This window comes from Dendrobates tinctorius, unplaced genomic scaffold, assembly GCF_039654945.1.
Source record: "Dendrobates tinctorius isolate UK_male_01 unplaced genomic scaffold, ASM3965494v1 ptg000301l, whole genome shotgun sequence".
Taxonomy (NCBI): Eukaryota; Metazoa; Chordata; class Amphibia; order Anura; family Dendrobatidae; genus Dendrobates; species Dendrobates tinctorius.
In genome coordinates, this window is record NW_027361968.1 from 2,247,402 (window position 1) to 2,265,094 (window position 17,693).

Consider the following 17,693-nt stretch of genomic DNA (forward strand, 5'->3'; position numbering starts at 1 on the left):
ATTCGGTGCAACACTTGGTATGGGTTTTCCTCTCCCCGTGGGTCTAACTAGTTTTGGGGGCATTGATCTAGCACGAGTACCTGATCCCCAGTTTGAAAGTCAATAGGTGGCGGTAGCGCTCACCCCTGGTGTTCTAGGTCCTGGAGCTTTGTATGGACGATTCGGTGGAGGGTTTGTAGTCGGTGCCGGTGGCTCCGGTCCCAAGAGGATACTCCAGTCCAGGGTTGAGGTTCTTCCGGGTTTAACTCCACTTCTGTGATCCCTTTGCCTTCTCGTCCAAACAGCAGCGAATAGGGGATATATCCGGTCACCCGGTGCACTCGGTTGTTGTAAACCCACACCAGTTCAGGGACATACTCAGGCCAGCGGGCCTTTCGGTCGCTTTCCAGGGTACGCAGCATTTGAATTAGTGTCCGATTAAATCGTTCGCAGGCTCCGTTCCCCTGCGGGTGATATGGTGTAGTCCGAGACTTATCGATACCGTAGAGATGATGCAATTCTTCCATGTCTCTTCCTAGGAAGCACGCTCCCTGATCCGAATGTATTGATTGCGGGCAGCCGTACACTTGGATGAAGTTTTTGCAAATCGCATAGGTGGCCGTTCTGCAGTTTGGTCTCGGGTGGGGGTGACCACGGCGAATTTGGTGAAATGATCCACCATAAGGAGACAATGTTCATACCCCTGGTATGCGGGGCCTATGGTCAGATAGTCCATCGTGAGGAGCTCAAAGGGAGCTGATGTTACGATTGTTTGCAACGGGGCTCGTTGTGCGGGTGGTTTAGCAAGCTCGCATGGGCGGCAGGTTTGGCAAACTTCCTCCACAGCGGCGTGTAAGTGCAGGTGGTAAACTATCTGTTGCAACCATTGCAAAGTCTTTTGCACACCAAAGTGAGCCCCTTTTTCGTGGGCTTCATGCGCCAGTTTGCCTAGGTAGGCTCCGGGCACGACCACCTGCCAAGTTATATCAGACGTTGTCCGTGACACTGCCTTATGATATAATAGCCCCTTCTTGATGACTAATTTCTCCCATTGGCGCAACATCAGCAACATATCCTGGGACAAAGTTTGTCTCTGTGAGTCAGTGGGCAATTTGCCGGTGGTTACCCATCGACACAGGAGTCCAATTTCTCCATCTTCCTGCTGCTGCTGGATCCATCTGTCCCATGTCTGTTCCAGCATTCCCCGTGATGGTCCCGAATGGGATGCTTCCTGCGCGACAGCTGCAAGCACGGCGGTGGTGAGGGCGAACGGCGTCTCTTCCCCTTCCAATTCGTCGTCCCGACTTTTCCCTGGGGTTGTGTGCCGGGTCCTGGAGAGGGCGTCGGCGTGTACTTTTTCGGCTCCTCTTTTATAGATGACCTTATAGTTGAACTTGGCCATCCGGGCCACCCATCGCTGCTCCAGAGCCACCAGTTGGCATTTTCCAAATTGGCCAGCGGGCTGTTGTCAGTCCGCACCACTACCTCGGAGCCCGCCAGGTACTCTGCGAACCGCTCCGTCATTGCCCACACTACCGCGAGGATCTCAAGCTTAAAGGAGCTGTAATTGTCAGGGTTACGTTCGGAGTCATGTAGTGATTGGCTACCATAGGTGATCACTTTCTCTCGGCCATTTTGAACCTGTGACAGCACAGCCCCTAGTCCATGGAGGCTCCCGTTGGTGTGCAGTATGAACGGTTGCGAGAACTCCGCATAAGCTAACACCGGGGCGCCCAAGAGTGCAGCCTTGAGGTCTTGAAAAGCATCTTCTTGCAGTTGTTGCCACTAGATTTTCCACCCATTCACCCCGGCAGGAGCCCCCTTTAGCAGGTCTTGCAGGGCCTGGGCTCGGTGTGCAAAATTCTTTACGAAATGACGGTAGTATACGGCTAACCCCAGGAAGGCCCGCACGTCTTTTACCGTCTCGGGAGTAGGCCATCCCTGGATTGCGGTAACCTTTTCCCGGGATGGTCAGACGCCTTCGGCCGAAACCGTATGCCCCAGATATTCAATCTCGTGCGGAACAGGTAGCATTTCTGGGGTTTTACCTTCAACCCGTACTTCTGCAGCCGGCCGAGTACCTGCCCCAACCGCCGCAGGTGGTCCTCAAACGTGGCGGCATAGATGATGATGTCATCAAGATATATCAGCGTGACCACAAAGTTGAGATCTCCCAGACACCGCTCCATCAGCCGCTGAAAGGTCCCTGGGGCATTATCCAGCCCAAACGGCATTCGATTGAACTCAAACAGTTTCATGGGAAGAATGAACGCAGTCTTTTCCTTGTCTTCCTCTGACATCGGCACTTGCCAGTACCCGCTGGCCAGATCTAGAGTCGAGAAGTACGTTGCCTTCCCCAGGGCGGATAGGGACTCTTCTATCCAAGGCAGCGGGTATGAGTCCTTGATGGTAGATGCATTCAATTTCCGATAGTCCACACAGAACCGCAAGGTGCGATCCTTTTTGCGAACCAATACGATGGGAGCTGCCCAGGGGCTCTGGCTTCCTCGAATGACCCCCTTCCGCAGCATCTGGCCCAGTAAAGTTTTCACCTCCTGTTATAGTTGTGGGGGAATCTGCCGATACCGCTCTCTGATCGGAGCGGTTCCTGCCGTGGGAATGACGTGCGTAATGGCTGTGGTACATCCAAAATCGTCTTCATGTTTGGCGAATTCCTCCTGGTACTGACCCAAAAGCGTTTCTATCTGGAGAATTTGGGCTGGTGTAAGGCCCAAGAGTTCTGCTCGCATTCTTTCCAGGATGGCTCGGCCCTTTTCTTCTGTCTAGATCCTGGTGGCCTGAAGAGACCGGATAGACACCGCCCAAGGGTCCCCTGCCTGCACTTTTAGTTGAAACGCAGGGGTCGGCAGCACCTCTTCCAAAGGTCTCACCAGTTTCATCATTTTGGCTCGTGGTTTCAGGACGATGTCTTAGTCTTCTAGGTTGATGCAGCGCACCAGGACGGTCCCCTCCCGCACAGTGGCTAGGGTGCTGGCCACCAGGACTCCAGAGGGCAGGCACTCCGAGAAGCACGGCTCCACCTTCATCTCTACTCCCTCCAGGGGCACAGGGGCCAGAATAGGCAAGGCTACTACCGTCTGCCCAGGTGGCAGCACGAGTAGAGGAGCTGCCGGCGCGACCACCTTCCCAAGTACCTCGCCCTCCTGGCAGTCCCGGAGGACTCGCGCTCCCTGCACCAACTGCTAGAAGACCCGCCCCTGGGCCATGCAGGAGCCCCACTGGCTCAGAGTCTCTTGTGTGGGCTCATTGAGGAGGAGGTTGCCGAACTCTCATAGTATGTTCATACGCAGAGTAACCGGTTGTTTGCTGTTTGTGTCTCCCTGGGTCAGGACCACTCCCCGGCGGCCGAGTGATTTGCCGCTTATCGAAATCTGCATCCAGGCTACTCCGACGACAGGAACTGGTAACTGGTTGGCGGCTACCACCTTTATCACGGACCCCCACTGAGGTCTCACTGCTTCGGGAAAATGCTGCTGAAAATAAGTCTCTGGCATGGTCGTTACTTGCGATCCCATATCTACTAGGCATCGTACGGCACGGCCTTCAATCTCTGCCCATACCACTGGGCACCGCGCGACCAGGTCTTCGTGACTTCCTCTAGCCCGTGTGGTGGGCTCCGGCTCTGGGCGGCGTCTCCACGGCTCAGGGTCCTCTGCTCTTCTTGGCCAGCGGGGCGGGTTTTCCCTGGAACGTGGGCACTCTCGGGCGGAGTGACCCAATTCTCCACAATCGTAACAGGCGAATGGTCGTGGGGACCGACTTGGGTGAGGGCCGCGATGGTTCATGCCTCCTTTACCCAGCCCTGGCCGACTCCTTGTGGCCTCTGTCTTGGCTTCGGACAATTCGCCTTTAATACTCTGCATCTCTTGCTTCACCTCTTGTACCCAGTGGGGTTCACCCCGGGCGCTTATGGATACTTCGATACTCCGAGCCATCCCCACGGGGACCGTCACCTCTTGCTCCTGTTCCCAAACACATGCCTCCTTCCCTATTTCTCAAAAGGTCAGATGTGGGTCCACTCGCACCCGCTCTCGCAAAGCCTGTCTCATCAGGGAGTCTCGTAACCCGGTCACTAACAGGACACATAATGTTACGTCCACGGTCCCAACGCCGACTCCATCCTTCCTTTTAATGGCTAGAAACAGTTCCTGCAAAACATTCATATACTGGGTCACTGTTTCCCCCTCTTTCTGCATGCGACTAAACATCATCTCCCCCACATCGGTCGGGTCCCCATAGGTCTCTTCTAGGATCTGTAACACCCTGACGAAGGTGTTTCGCTGCACCTGGGGCCTCAACATTACGGAATTCCGGGCTTCCCCGCCCAACGCCATCTGGGTCACTTCTGCCTCTAGGTGAGGGGTAAGCGGCTGCATAGCTAAATAACCCACGCATTTGCTCCGTCCAGTCCCACAGCATAGCATTGCTGCCGGAGAACCTGGGTAGATTGCTTAGCATAGCCCCCAAAGAAATGCTGGGCCGGGGGCCCTCATTGTCCGTGCTCGGAGACTGCATCCTGCCGACTACCCCAAATGTGGTAATAGCAGGTACGCAGGATGCATTGTCGAGACACGAGACGGTTTTGTGTTTTTGGTAACAACTTTTATAGGTTTATAGGTAACTATCCACAGGGATAGTCTAAGTAACCGACCAAAATAACAGGAATTGTCCTCGCAAGGACTCAATTCAAGCCAACATGGAAATCTAAGAACATGACTAAGTCCGGCAAAGCCGGTTACTATAGGGCTGTGGTATGGCCGACTACGGGTCCTTAACTATATAGTGTCACTTAACAAGCTTGACGTCCCTCGGCGTCCCAGACGATGGTTCTTCGGCATAGCAGTCACTGGACTCAGCCGCTGAAGATCTGTCGTAGTCTTCGAGTGTCCCAACGCTCCGGTGAAACAGGGGCACAACAGGCCCTGGAGGAGTCCTTGGACAGATGGGCCGCAGCCCCCGGATAGGGGCAAGCAGTGGCGATGCGGGGTGGCAGCTGGCAGGCCATCTGCGCAGCTAGCGACTGTAACGGAGGACCCACGGCGAGCAACGGCCCGTCTCTAGCCGCGGACTGGAGCGGGACAGTGGTGGCCGCCGACGGCACAGGACTAGCCGCGGCCACGGGTAGAAGCGGGGCAGCTGTGGGCGGCGGGAGACAGGCCGCAGCCATGGGCTGAAGTGAGGTGGCAGCGGCCGCTGGTGTCTGCGGGCAGGCCACAGCCGCGGGCAGGGGAGAGGCGGCAACGGCCGCGAGTGACTGCGGGCAGGCCGCAGCCGTGGGCTGGAGTAAGGCGGCAACGGCTGCTGGTCAACGCGGGGCAGCGGTTCTCGGACGGTCATCTCGGCGCTGTCCCACTGATGTCCAGGGGGAGTATCTCTACTGTCTCTGGCCTCCTTCCTGGCTCCGGTGAGTCGCTCTGGCTCTCAGTCGCTCCCACGGTCTCCTGCTCCTTCTGTCCCGTTCTGCTGACTCACTGTGACTCTCATTCCCCACCACTTTTATACCGGCTCCTCCCCCAGCCCATCTGTCAGTCTTACCGGTCCATCCCTGAACTCTGTGCCCCGGGTACAGTTTCCCCCAGAACCTAGGTGACGGTCCCCTTGGTTCCGACCCGGACACTCGGCGGGGACCCTCTCTCCCACAAATGTCCCTTATGTGCGTTAGCAAATCGAGAGAGAATACCAAGATGTCGTCTAGGTATATTACCACACAAGTATATAGTAGGTCCCAGAAGATGTCATTCACCAGGTCTTGGAAGACGGCTGGGGCATTATAGAGTCCCAACGGAATAACGTGATACTTGTAATGGCCATCGCGGGTGTGGAAAGCAGTCTTACACTCCTTGGCGAATTTAAACCAGGTTGTATGCCCCTCATAGGTCAAAGATCCATTAAGACCCTTCAGGCGATGAAACAGCTCGGAGATCAGAGGTAGGGGGTACTAATTTTTTACCGTGATTTGGTTAGGGTCCCTATAGTCAATGCAGGGTCGCAGAGAGCCATCCTCCTTCTTCACAAACAAAAACCCAGCTCTGGCCAGAGTGGAGGATTTTCAGATAAATCCCATGTTACTACTTTATGATTTGTAAATGAACTGCATTGCCACAATGCTTGGACTGACCGTGGTCTCCTGACCAGAACTTACAGTTTCCTAGACACATAAGGGGTTATAAATTAAGCTTGGGAGACCTGCAAGGAATCCTGCTCACATGGACCCGGTGTAACAGGCCAAACTAACCCTGTACAGATTAATCCCGGGTAAGGTTTGGCACCTGCCAGTGTATACCCTGGGGATAAACTGTTCTAGCCAAAACTTTACCCGGGAGTGTAAAGTATCCTGAGCCAAACTATACCAGGGGATGTAAATAGCCTAGACCAAACTATACCAGTGGGCGTAAAATAGTCTAGGCCAAACTGTACCCCTCCATATAATATACCCTTCTACTTTATGAGCCCTTATAAATGAGATATATTTTAGATGCTATTTTTAATATATTAAACCTGACTTCCCCGTAGTGGAAAGATATTTGTGTTGTTAATCACCTGACAAAGCGTGACCTTACAATACAATCTGACTGGTGATGGACAACGGGTCGTTACATCTGAGATTACACTGGTGTCCAGTAAGATAAGTGCTTTTTAATTTAACGTGAAAACACTACTGAGAAGTGTACTCGTCTTCTTTTATCTTTGTGGATGTCTAACATCTAAGATGTGTCATGTTTGTTGTAACGACTCAGATGTTAGAATTCCAAAAGATAAAAGATGTCCAGCACACTTCTCAGTAGTGCTTACAAAGTAAATGAAAAGCACTTACCTAAAACCATCTTATATTATTCAGAGTCAAATTAGTTAAATATTACGCCACAATTGCGTTATAATATTCTAGATATGTTCTTTTATTTTAATGTGTAACTACTGAGAAGTGCGGCAGATTCTATACCTCATTAGATCTTTGATAGTCCAATATATTTACCGATTGAAGCTCTTCTGGTTCAAGAAATAAAAGTCTTTGTTTTAGAACTTTAAGATGTAAGTCAGTTATCTTCTCACATAGGTTACCTGACAAACCTGAACCCCAATAAAATGCAGAAAAAGTAATTCTTGTGTATATCACTCAATGCCACTGATATCAAGGGGGGGGTATAATCTGGCATGAATGGGTATGAAATGACCTAGCCCATAATATACTCGGGCATAATCAAGCCTAGGCCTCTTTAATCTCGGGTATACTATGGCCTGTTACTTCGGCCTTAGATTTATATTATCCATCATACAGTATATACCTCTCCATAAATGAAAACAGCAGAAGCTTTGACCCCGAGGTGCATATAAATCATCTGTGGCAAAATGCAGAGGAATGGGGTAAAGTCTCTATTAAATGTTACCTGTCTAAGCCAGAAAGAGGTGCAATGAATAAAAAGATGGATCACGCTAGAATGCACCCTAGAGCTCTTAGGGAGTTAAGTGAAAGTCAAACTATGGTACCATTTTTACTAGCAAAAAAGACCTTGCACTGGACTTTGTAATTTATCTTGAGTAATTACTCCATTTGTCGTTGATTCTCAAGTTCTGTAACAGGTTACAGATCGCTGGTGCATCGCTAGTGAGCTGCCACACAGGCAGATCTCACAGCGATGCAGCAGCGATACAGCGGATGATACTTACCTTTCAGACGCGGCGATTCTGACGTCCTCCCGCCCGCCTCCACACGTCGCTCGTCGGCGCCACAGGAAGCGCCGAAATGCAACATGCTGCATTTCGGCGCGCACGGCGCACCGTCAAAAGTGCGCAGCACGCTACTTTCACACTGGCAGCGCATGATCTGCGCACCCTATGCTAAAGATAGGGTGCGCCGATCGCATGCGTGCAAATGCGAAAGTAGGCGGTGATCCCGGATGGGGCGGGCAGGGAGCCGGCTCGGGGCGGGGCTTAACGACGCAGGGCGCAGCGTTGTTTTAACGCAAATGTGAAACCAGCCTATGCCTCTTGAAGAACCCCCTGTTGTGCTTTAATCCCCAAGGCACCTTAGTCAGGTCTGAGAGGCCTGAAAACCACCCCAACCCGTCTGACTACTCCTGGACATAGGGAGGGGGCTGGAGAGGACAGGAGCTGTTCAAGTCAGACCCTGTGTGGTGATGATCATGGGAAGACAGCACATCAGACAGAAGGGGATGCATATGGACCCACTTTATCCTCTGTCTGCTGGATTATTGGACTTATCTCCTTGGACATTTATCATGTTACTGAACTGCATTCGTGTTCTGGACTATTGTATCCTCAGTGTGATGGATTGCTTATGGACCTTTTAGTTTTGCCTATAATAAAAGGTCATGGGATTGTTCAGACTTCCCTCGCTCTGTTGATTGTGTGGTATCAGAGAAGGACCCCGTGACACAAGCAGTCTTCAGTTTAGCATGGACCCTGGAAGTCTCTGTACTCTAGGGACTGACAACCTGCCTCCTGCAGCTTGTCCTGGTAGAGAGAGCAGCTCCTCTCTTCTGACTGCCGACCTCCATGTTCCTACCTCTTCATTGCTCTGCACATTGCAGCCCCTCAAGCACCTCCTCCCCCCTGAGGGATCGTGCACACGTCCTTGTTCAGGCAAAAGTGCACAATCTTCCAGTAAGGGATAGAGTAAAATGTGTGGATGTATTTTTTTTTCCAGCAGAGAAACCAGCTCCCACCATAGCTGGCAATACAGATATATGTATATCACACATGTAGGCACTTTGTGGCGCTACAGCCACGGGCACCACAAATGCACATCTCTATACATCTACCCCTTGGATTTGGTGGTGAAAACCCACTGTTTCCAGACTGGACAGGAGCTTTTGAGAATCTCTTCATAGACATAGATGAGGTCACAGAAGTGAGACCTATCAGACATCTACGACTATGTCATGAAGTACTGGGTTTGGAGCAAAGATAATGTGGTCACATCTTTAACAAGTTTAAAAAAAAAAAAAAAAAAAGAAAAAAAATCAAATTCTTTAAAAAGAGAATTTATTGATCTTAAAACAGATCACACAACAAGGTGTCCTCACGTGCATTGTAGAGAACACCAACCACTGCTGAAATGTGATCGAACAGGTCAGAAGATAGAAAGTGCTGCAGCCAATGGACATTTCTCCTGAGATAGAAACATGGCCGACATCAAACATTCAAGGAACAGGTAGTGATGTGTTGGTCATTCTACTATCCAGAAATAAATGGCGGCTGCTTAGAAAAGGGTCATCAGAGGCCACATGATGAAGATCATCATCATTTCAAAAACTTTGTCCTGGTGGCCACATATTCCAATAATCCCACCAAGAGAATTCTGAAACTCAAGCCATTAGGATTATAATCCCAGTTCACTGGCTCCACCGAGCAGACCACCGATCATCACGTGTGCAGTACTAGACAGGTGATCAATAGTAATGCCGATGCGGTAAACGTGGAGGATGAGGAGATGAAGCGAGTGGCTCCATATGAGTAGATCCAGTCGTAGTAATTCGGGACATAGGTGTAGACTCCCGGACGGTTAGCCAAGGCACAATCTTCTCCCCAACTTACGATGCCAGCTTGATACCAAACCCCATTGACTTTACAGACCAGGGGTCCCCCGGAGTCACCCTGGAAAGAAGAACGAAAGTCCAGAAAATATTACATTAATTCACTGTGCTGCAATTGTTATTAAGATACATGGTCATGTTCGTGCTGAGGTTACACAGGACAAAAAAAACCTAAACAAAAAGACAAGAAAGGGTCCTCCACAACAGTATCATGATCAAACCATGAGGGGAATATTAAAGATAGGGAGAATACAAGAAAATAAGAACAACGTATACGAATGTCACCCACCTGGCAGGAGTCCTTCTTTCCGGCCTGGTAGCCTGCACAGATCTGATCACTTGGAACAATCTGTGTGCTGGCACCTATGGCGGAGTTGATGTGGTACATGGCATCACAGGCACTATTGCTGATAAGAGGCACCATGACCTGCTGCAGAGTCTGAGGATACGGAAGAGTCACTGCCAGAAAAAGAGTGAAGGTCCAGGTTATGGAGTGCAAAATAACGAAGCAAAGACCAAAAGCCCCACACGAGAGACCACTGTATTTGTGTGAGGAGGACGTAAAGCTTTGTGGGTCTATGGGACTTTTGTCAGAGGCTCCGGTAAGTGATGGAGGATTTGTGGTTCCCCGCTTGCGCCTATTGGCGGGGGGGGGGGCTGTCCTGGAAGTCAATGGCAGACCAATTAATGAGGTGTGAATCAGGACTTAAGAATTTTGGCAAAACCAGAGACACACATTCCTTTTGGTGAAAAGTGGTTAGCCAAAATCACTATTAGTGACTCAGAAAAGGGACTGTCAGCACAGAATGACCGTTCATTCCAACCACAGGCGCTCGGTGCAACATGGCGCAGCCGAAAGTTCATTGCTCCTTCCCACCTACTTGTTTTCCTGCCATCTCTATCTTGATTGACAGCTTTGGCTTTATAGAGTCAGAAAATGGAGGAAATAGATGTAAAAATTAAGTAGTTTGGAAGATGCACTGAACATTTGGCCGCACCATGATGCACCAAGCTCCTGTGCTTGGTATGATCAGTAATATTGTGCTGACGCTCCCTTTGAAGTGTTGTCACCTCTCTGACCATTTTCATCTGTACAGATCAGAAAAATTAGGACCTTTTAGGATGAGGCAGCAGTGCGCGTGTGACCACCGCTCAATTCATTCTATGAGGGCCTGCTAAGCAATGTGCTCAGCGTTTTCCCGCAGCCTCATGAAGAATGGGTGGAACGATGGTCAGGCATCCAACATGCCACTTCATTGTCTAACAAGGATATCACTTCCTTATTTTGCCGATCGGTGTGGTTGTCAGTGGTAATACATCCACCAACCAGCAGATTATCACCAATTCGCTAAATAGGTAACAACTTGTTTTCACTGGACAAACCTTTAATAGTCAATCATTGACGACCGGCAGGTGGAACTAGAGACAGTTATCTTCCTTCACAAGGAGGAATAATTTGCATACTTTTTCCCCCCAGAGTCCATTGCTTGAAGCATAAGACTTTCTGTATCTTCTCAAGGAAAAACATCCTGACTCAGGAGATTGCTTAGATACCCCGATACATGATGGGGAAGGGATGTAGTGTGGTACTCTTGGAAAGCATCATACAGATTAGGTTCTAGTCCCACGTGTCTCCTGAGTTCTTACCATCACTTCCCGTATTGCCCCATCCAGTTACCCAGCAGTTGGTGCCATCGGAGAAGCTCATGGACCCTGGTGGGACACACACCGGCAGGATGTACTCAGTATAGGTAATGGGACTGGAGAGTTTTATCAGGGCGATGTCCCCCGGGGTGGCACTGCCGCTATACAGGGAGTTCACGATGATACTTTCTACACTGGATGTAATCTGATGAGCATTGGAGATCTGCAGCTGGTAATCACCAAGAACGACTGTGTAATAGGAGGGATTTGTAGACCTACAAAGAGAAACCGAACACCACAATTATGAGGAGCAACGACACCCTCCATAATGTTATACAGCAGGAATGGAAATATCTTTGGAGCCTTTGACTGAAAGTGATGACTAAGACAACATACTAGGGCAATAAATCAGGAATGTATATAAATCACTAAGACATTCAGGTACATATGGGTTCTTTTGCCTGATCGCCAAGTACGAGGACCAACTCTACAGTGGGAGGTCAATCCTTCCTTGTGTCGATACAGAGACGGCCATCATTTATTCTACCCTCCCCCTCCAACCCTTTGGCCATATTTTACTGTAGTCCTACTGTATGACATGTTACCAAGTCCCACAACACAACAAGGGCGACCATGCTAACCACTACAGGATACACCAGGCAGCAACTTACGATCCAAAGCAATGTGCGGCAGTGAGCACCCACTGGTTGGAGATCAGGGATCCTCCACAGATGTGGGAACCTTCGTACCGCAGGCTGATCTGCCACGGCCATGCTCCTTCAGTGGCAGCTGTGCCACCAACGATCCGATTGCTGATCACTGGACTTCCGCACGCTGGTTGGGCAGCAATGGTGGTGGTGGAGTTGGAGATTACTGGAGATGTGTAGACTGGAAGACAAAGGAAAAATTTTAGCCTTCACGTATCTAACCTGGTGACATCAAGCATTTATGTATCAAACAGTGTGTACTCTACTTATCAGTCATGTCATATGACTATATATTCACTCACATCAGGTGATGTCACTAGTCAACCCTTGACCACCTAAGTTTAGGTTTTCCCTAAGATAGGGGTGCAATATGTCTAAGCACCTCAAAGTGAAGCAACCAAAACTGGACAGGTCTCCCACTTGTCTGATCAAACTGATCAATAAACCTCCTCAATATTGTGGTGGGAGGTCAGATCTACAGATGAGGGTGATCCCTGTGGTCAGAGAGGCTCATGTTCTCATGTGGATCCATCAGCTACTCAATGATTAATCCACTGATGTCAAGGTTGTTTTTGTTGTTTAACGCCTTATATATCATAGCAGTTGTCAGACATTTCTCCTATCCCCTCCTTACACAGACGCACTCATCTTGGCCAAACATGCATGTGCCATGAATGGGCAGAAACCTTCAGATATATCGTGCCAGATCCTTGTTTCCACCACAATAGAGGAGTGAGTTTGGTCAACTTAGACCACAAAGTCTATGGGTGCCACTAAATTGCAAAGCTCTGTTGACGTGTCAAATAGTTATTTCCATTGTTGGATCCACTTTAATATAAAAATGAAAAGACACCAGTTCTGGGATCTGGCCACACAAATGTGTCCATTAAATTCTCTCATTTACGGCACTGATGGTATGGTGACCCCCGGCTGGAGCCACATTCCTGGTGGTGGGGTACGCCTCACTGATTTTGGTGCCTCATTCCACAGCACTCCTTTCATTAATATTGGGGTGCAAAGCGAGGCATCGGTGCTCAATCCACTAAACACCCCACTGATTTCTTGGAACACTGAAAACCAGTATGGCCTCCACTCCTGCTTCACTAGGGATGACCTCCCAGCTCCCGTACAGATCTACAAAGCCAGAGACGATGGACATCACCAGATCAGAGCTCCGCGGTCGGGGAGGTCTGGCGGCACATTGCTTAGTTTTGCTCTCATGATGGGGGGAGTGGGAGGGATTCTTCTCCCTGTGAGATCAGTGGATGTTTGCACCGCACGCCCCACAACCCGAGGGGCTTTAACAACTTGTTCTGCTATTTTTGGACGTGTTGGGAAACGTTTTCCCTGCAGATATTCGTCACGGAGAACTGAGAAAGTACAATGTAACTCCAAGGGTTAAGAGAAAGAAAAGAGTCAGCGTCTGATGGTTTCTGCAATTATTGACTGTGTGCGAAGAACGCGAGAAAAACACACGACAATACAATACAGGACAATGTACAATATCTACACCGAGGACGAGTCCGCTCAGAGGGCGACCACACTCCTACCCTGCCGTTATATAACTAAGAGGAATCCGGTGCCGCGAGCGCCACGGTTATTACACGATTATCCGGATTTCCCACCTGATACAATAGATGATCGCAGTGATCATAATGATAGATCCCAGACTGGGGGCAGCGCCGCATACTCGGTCATATTATACAGTGTGATAAGTTTTTATGTGTAAAAACAGCGCTTTTTCCTGTCGGAGCCAAAACCCACAATAGGACTGCGCCATTAATCACCATTTATGTTTATTTTTTTTATGTATATTCACCTTTTTGATGCACATTTTTTAAGTGCAAGGCTACGTTCTCACGATGAGGTTTATTTCCCCCCCAAAATATTTTATACTGTAGATTTTTGAAAGATACAAGTTCCCTTTTTTACTTAATAGGTGCAGAACATCTACAACCGCAAAATCCTTCACCAAAAAGTAATCGTGAGAATGCAGCCCCAAAACTCTGGGATTCAGTTCTTCATCTCACTTGTGAGCCCCCCGGTCCCTCAAGCCATTTTTCAGGCTAAAAAAAAAAAAAAAAAAAAAAAGCACACAACACACACACACACCTAAAAAACAGCGTCTATAAAGGATCGTTGGCAGGACTTTGCATGAAGTCGCAGTTCCCACGATGAGGAATTGAAGCTGCAGATTTTCTGCCCTCATTAGTTAAAATTTCGGTTCTTTTCATTACTTTTTTTTGTGTTCGTTTTTATTGTTCTTTATTCAGCGGTGTTTTGTTATCTTTTTCATGTTTTAATGAAAACTTTTTTTGGGAGGAACTTCCTGTTATTTTGATTAAACACAACTCCCCGAATAGTTGCGGGAACTTAAGCAGCAAATTCTCTGCTCTCACCAAAAAAAAAAAAACAAACACACACACGCGCGCTCTTCACACCTTACAATGAATATGGAATTGTTACAGAACACGAAGTGTCGGCATTCTATATTCTGGGTCCTGAGAAGTCTTAGACTGGATCATCACCAAATTTGTCATCATTAGCACAATGTAAGAACAATCCGGCGCCATTTTCCAGGGATGATATTGACGGTACGGCCCCGGGACGCCCAGAGAGGACCTAGAAATTGCGCTCAGGTATTTTCCTTGTCCCACAAATAATAACCGATCACGATTGATGAGATGAGATCGGAGTTTCGGTTTTCCGATCAGATCCGCTCTCCTCACCCCAATAGATAACGGAATTACATCAGTGATCGGATTTTGTAAGCCGCAGTGGTCGCTTAGTTCGGTGCAGGAGACACTTACCGGAGAGCAGCAGAAAGCTGGCGAGATAGCAGATGTCGCTCATGGCCACGCGGATTCAATTTCTGGGCGTTTTCCCGGATGAAGTTCCGTACTGAGAACTGATGTCTCCTCACATCCACAGCAGCATCACCCAGTCCCTCGGAGCTCAGAATGCGGCTCGACCTGTTCCTGCGGAGAACTCTTCTCTTCTGACAACCGCGATAAGAGCATGTGACCGGAGACCAGAGGTGGCGACCATTGTCATAGTAGTGACGTCATCTCTCAACAGATACTAACCCTGTGGGCTTTTACTAATCAGCTACCCGGAACAGCTGACCCCGGACTCCACTCATGACCGCTCACCTGCTCTCCCGCCTCTGGTCACACCCAAAGCTGCACCCTGCAAGTTTCATATGGAGACATTGCATTGGGGGCGCTCCCTTTCTAGCTAAGCTCTGTCCACTTTTCAAAATAATATCAAGAAAGGCAGAAAAATGCAAATCGTAACTGTGCGAAAACTTTGTGATATTACAAGCAGTTTTCTCTTTCCCAGAAACTGTCATCAAAACTTCTTGATGACCGGAGCTCAGAGTTGGTAAAAGGTGCAGTGAAGTCACAACGCCCCGAACACGAGCGCCCGTCCCCCGTTATATTATATGTGACGTCTGAGGAGAGATATTCCCTGCAGTGTAAAGGTGTCGCTGTACGACTTGTTCACACACCGCTTTTATATTCTACATGAAAAACACACGTTATGGCCAGAAAGCTGCAGCGGAGAGCAGACACTTTTTTTGGTGCTTTTTTTGGTGCTCTGACAATGAGATCTCAATGGGGAAAACCTGCAGTAAAAATGCTGAAAGAACTGAAATGCTGCGAGTTTTCTTTTCACAGGACAGGTTAAAAATGCAAGATGAAGAAAACTCCTGTGTGAATAAGATTTTAGAAATCTCATTCCTTTTACCCTTATAATATGCTGCGTGTGAACGCGCCCTGACTGCGCTCCATGATCTAGGATCCTGGAGGTTAGAACTTTACTACAATCCCACCCTCAGCCTTCACCACCTGCAGTAAGGATACAAAAATCAACCACAAACACCGGACAATCCCATTTTCACCGATAGTCACCAGCGCTCCTGGACGCTTCTTTTGTTTCTCTCCTCTGTTCTCTTCTCACTTATTTGCTTTCATTCATCCCTCCTCCCTTTGTGCCTTCTCTCATCTCTTCTCCTCTCCCCTGCTCTTCTGTCCTCTCTCCTCTTCTGTTCCTTCCTCTTCTCTCCCATTCCTGCACCTCCTCATCTCTCTTCTCTTTTTCTCTCATCCCCCTCTTCTCTACCCTTCCTTCTCTCCTCTCCATTGATCTCATGCCTTTTTTCACCTTCATCTCTTCCCCGCTTCCTCTTCCCTTCCTACCTCTCTTTCGCATTGATCTACCCTCCAATCTCCTTTCCACTATTCACCTGTCTTCTCTTCCCTTCTTTTATCACCTCCCTTCTCCTTTGATTCTTACCCTCATCTCTCCTTTTCCCATCCCTCCCCTCCTCTCCTCACCTCTTTTCTCTTCACTTTCCCTTCTCTTACCTTCTTTTCACACCTCTACTCTCCTTTCCCCTTACTTCTCCTTTTCCCATCCCTTCCCTCCTCTCTTCTTTTACTCTTATGCCCTCTCCTTTTACCTTTTCCCCTCACCTCTTCTTTTCCCATCCCTCCCCTCCTGTCTCACCTCTATTCTCTTCTCTTCCCTTCTTTCCTCCCCTCCCCTCTCCTTTTCCCCTCTTCCCTTCACCTGTCCTTTTCTCATTCCTCCTTTCCACTCATCACCTCTCTTCTCTTCCCTTCTTTCCTCAACTCTACTCTCCTTTCTCCTCTCCTCTCCCCATCCCTCCCCTCCTGTCCTCACCTCTCTTCTCTTCCCTTCCTTTCCTCCCCTTCCCTCTCCTTTTCCCTCTTCCCCTCACCTCTTCTTTTCCCATCTCTCCCCTCCTCACCTCTCTTCCCTTCCTTTCTTTCCTCTCCTCCCCTCTCCTTTTCCCTCTTCCCTTCACCTCTCCTTTTCTCATTCCTCCTTTCCACTCATCATCTCTCTTCTCTTCCCTTCTTTCCTCACCTCTACTCTCCTTTCTCCTCTCCTGTCCCCATCCCTCCCCTCCTGTCCTCACCTCTCTTCTCTTCCCTTCCTTTCTTTCCTTCCCTCCCCTCTCCTTTTCCCTCTTCTCCTCACCTCTCTTTTTCTCATTCCTCTTTTCCACTCCTCACCTCTCTTTTCTTCCTTTCTTTCCTCACCTCTGCTCTCCTTTCCTCTCACCTCTCCTTTTCCCATCCCTCCCCTCCTCTCCTCACCTATTTTCTCTTCCCTTTCCCTTCTCTTCTCTTACCTTCTTTGCTCACCTCTGCTCTCCTTTCCCCTCACTTCTCCTTTTCCCATCCCTTTCCTCCTCTCTTCTTTTCCCTTCTTTCCTCCTCTCCCCTCTCCTTTTCCCTCTTCCCTTCACCTCTCCTTTTCTCATTCCTTCTTTCCACTCCTCACCTCTGCTCTCCTTTCCCCTCACTTCTCCTTTTCCCATCCCTTTCCTCCTCTCTTCTTTTCCCTTCTTTCCTCCTCTCCCCTCTCCTTTTCCCTCTTCCCTTCACCTCTCCTTTTCTCATTCCTTCTTTCCACTCCTCACCTCTGCTCTCCTTTCCTCTCACCTCTCCTTTTCCCATCCCTCCTCTCCTCATCTCTCTTCTATTCCCTTCTTTTGCCACCTCTACCCTCATCTCTTTTCCATTATTCTCTTCTTCTCATCTCTCTCCTTCCATCTCTCTCTCCTGGGCAGACATTCCACATATCTGGCACATTATAGAGAGCACCCATGTGTTATTAGGGTACTTGGGTTTTGATTTCATCACATGAATCATATAACGTAACAGAAACTTACAACTTTTCCGATATGAACTGTAGCAGGTGAATGTTAGCGGAGGACACCGCCTCTGAGTGGAATGTATAATAATAGATTAAC

General features: G+C 49.0%; 1 protein-coding gene across 1 annotated transcript; it reads right to left on the bottom strand.

Moving 5' to 3' along the window:
* Positions 1-8,986: 8,986 nt before the first annotated feature.
* Positions 8,987-14,973, bottom strand: LOC141073460 (serine protease 27-like). The gene is made up of 5 exons (XM_073560692.1): positions 14,716-14,973; positions 11,870-12,086; positions 11,202-11,473; positions 9,844-10,013; positions 8,987-9,615 (listed from the first exon to the last, which is right to left on the bottom strand). The coding sequence occupies exons 1-5, from the start codon at positions 14,756-14,758 to the stop codon at positions 9,385-9,387; spliced, it is 933 nt and encodes a 310-aa protein (XP_073416793.1). The 5' UTR covers positions 14,759-14,973; the 3' UTR covers positions 8,987-9,384.
* Between the last annotated feature and the right edge of the window lie 2,720 nt (positions 14,974-17,693).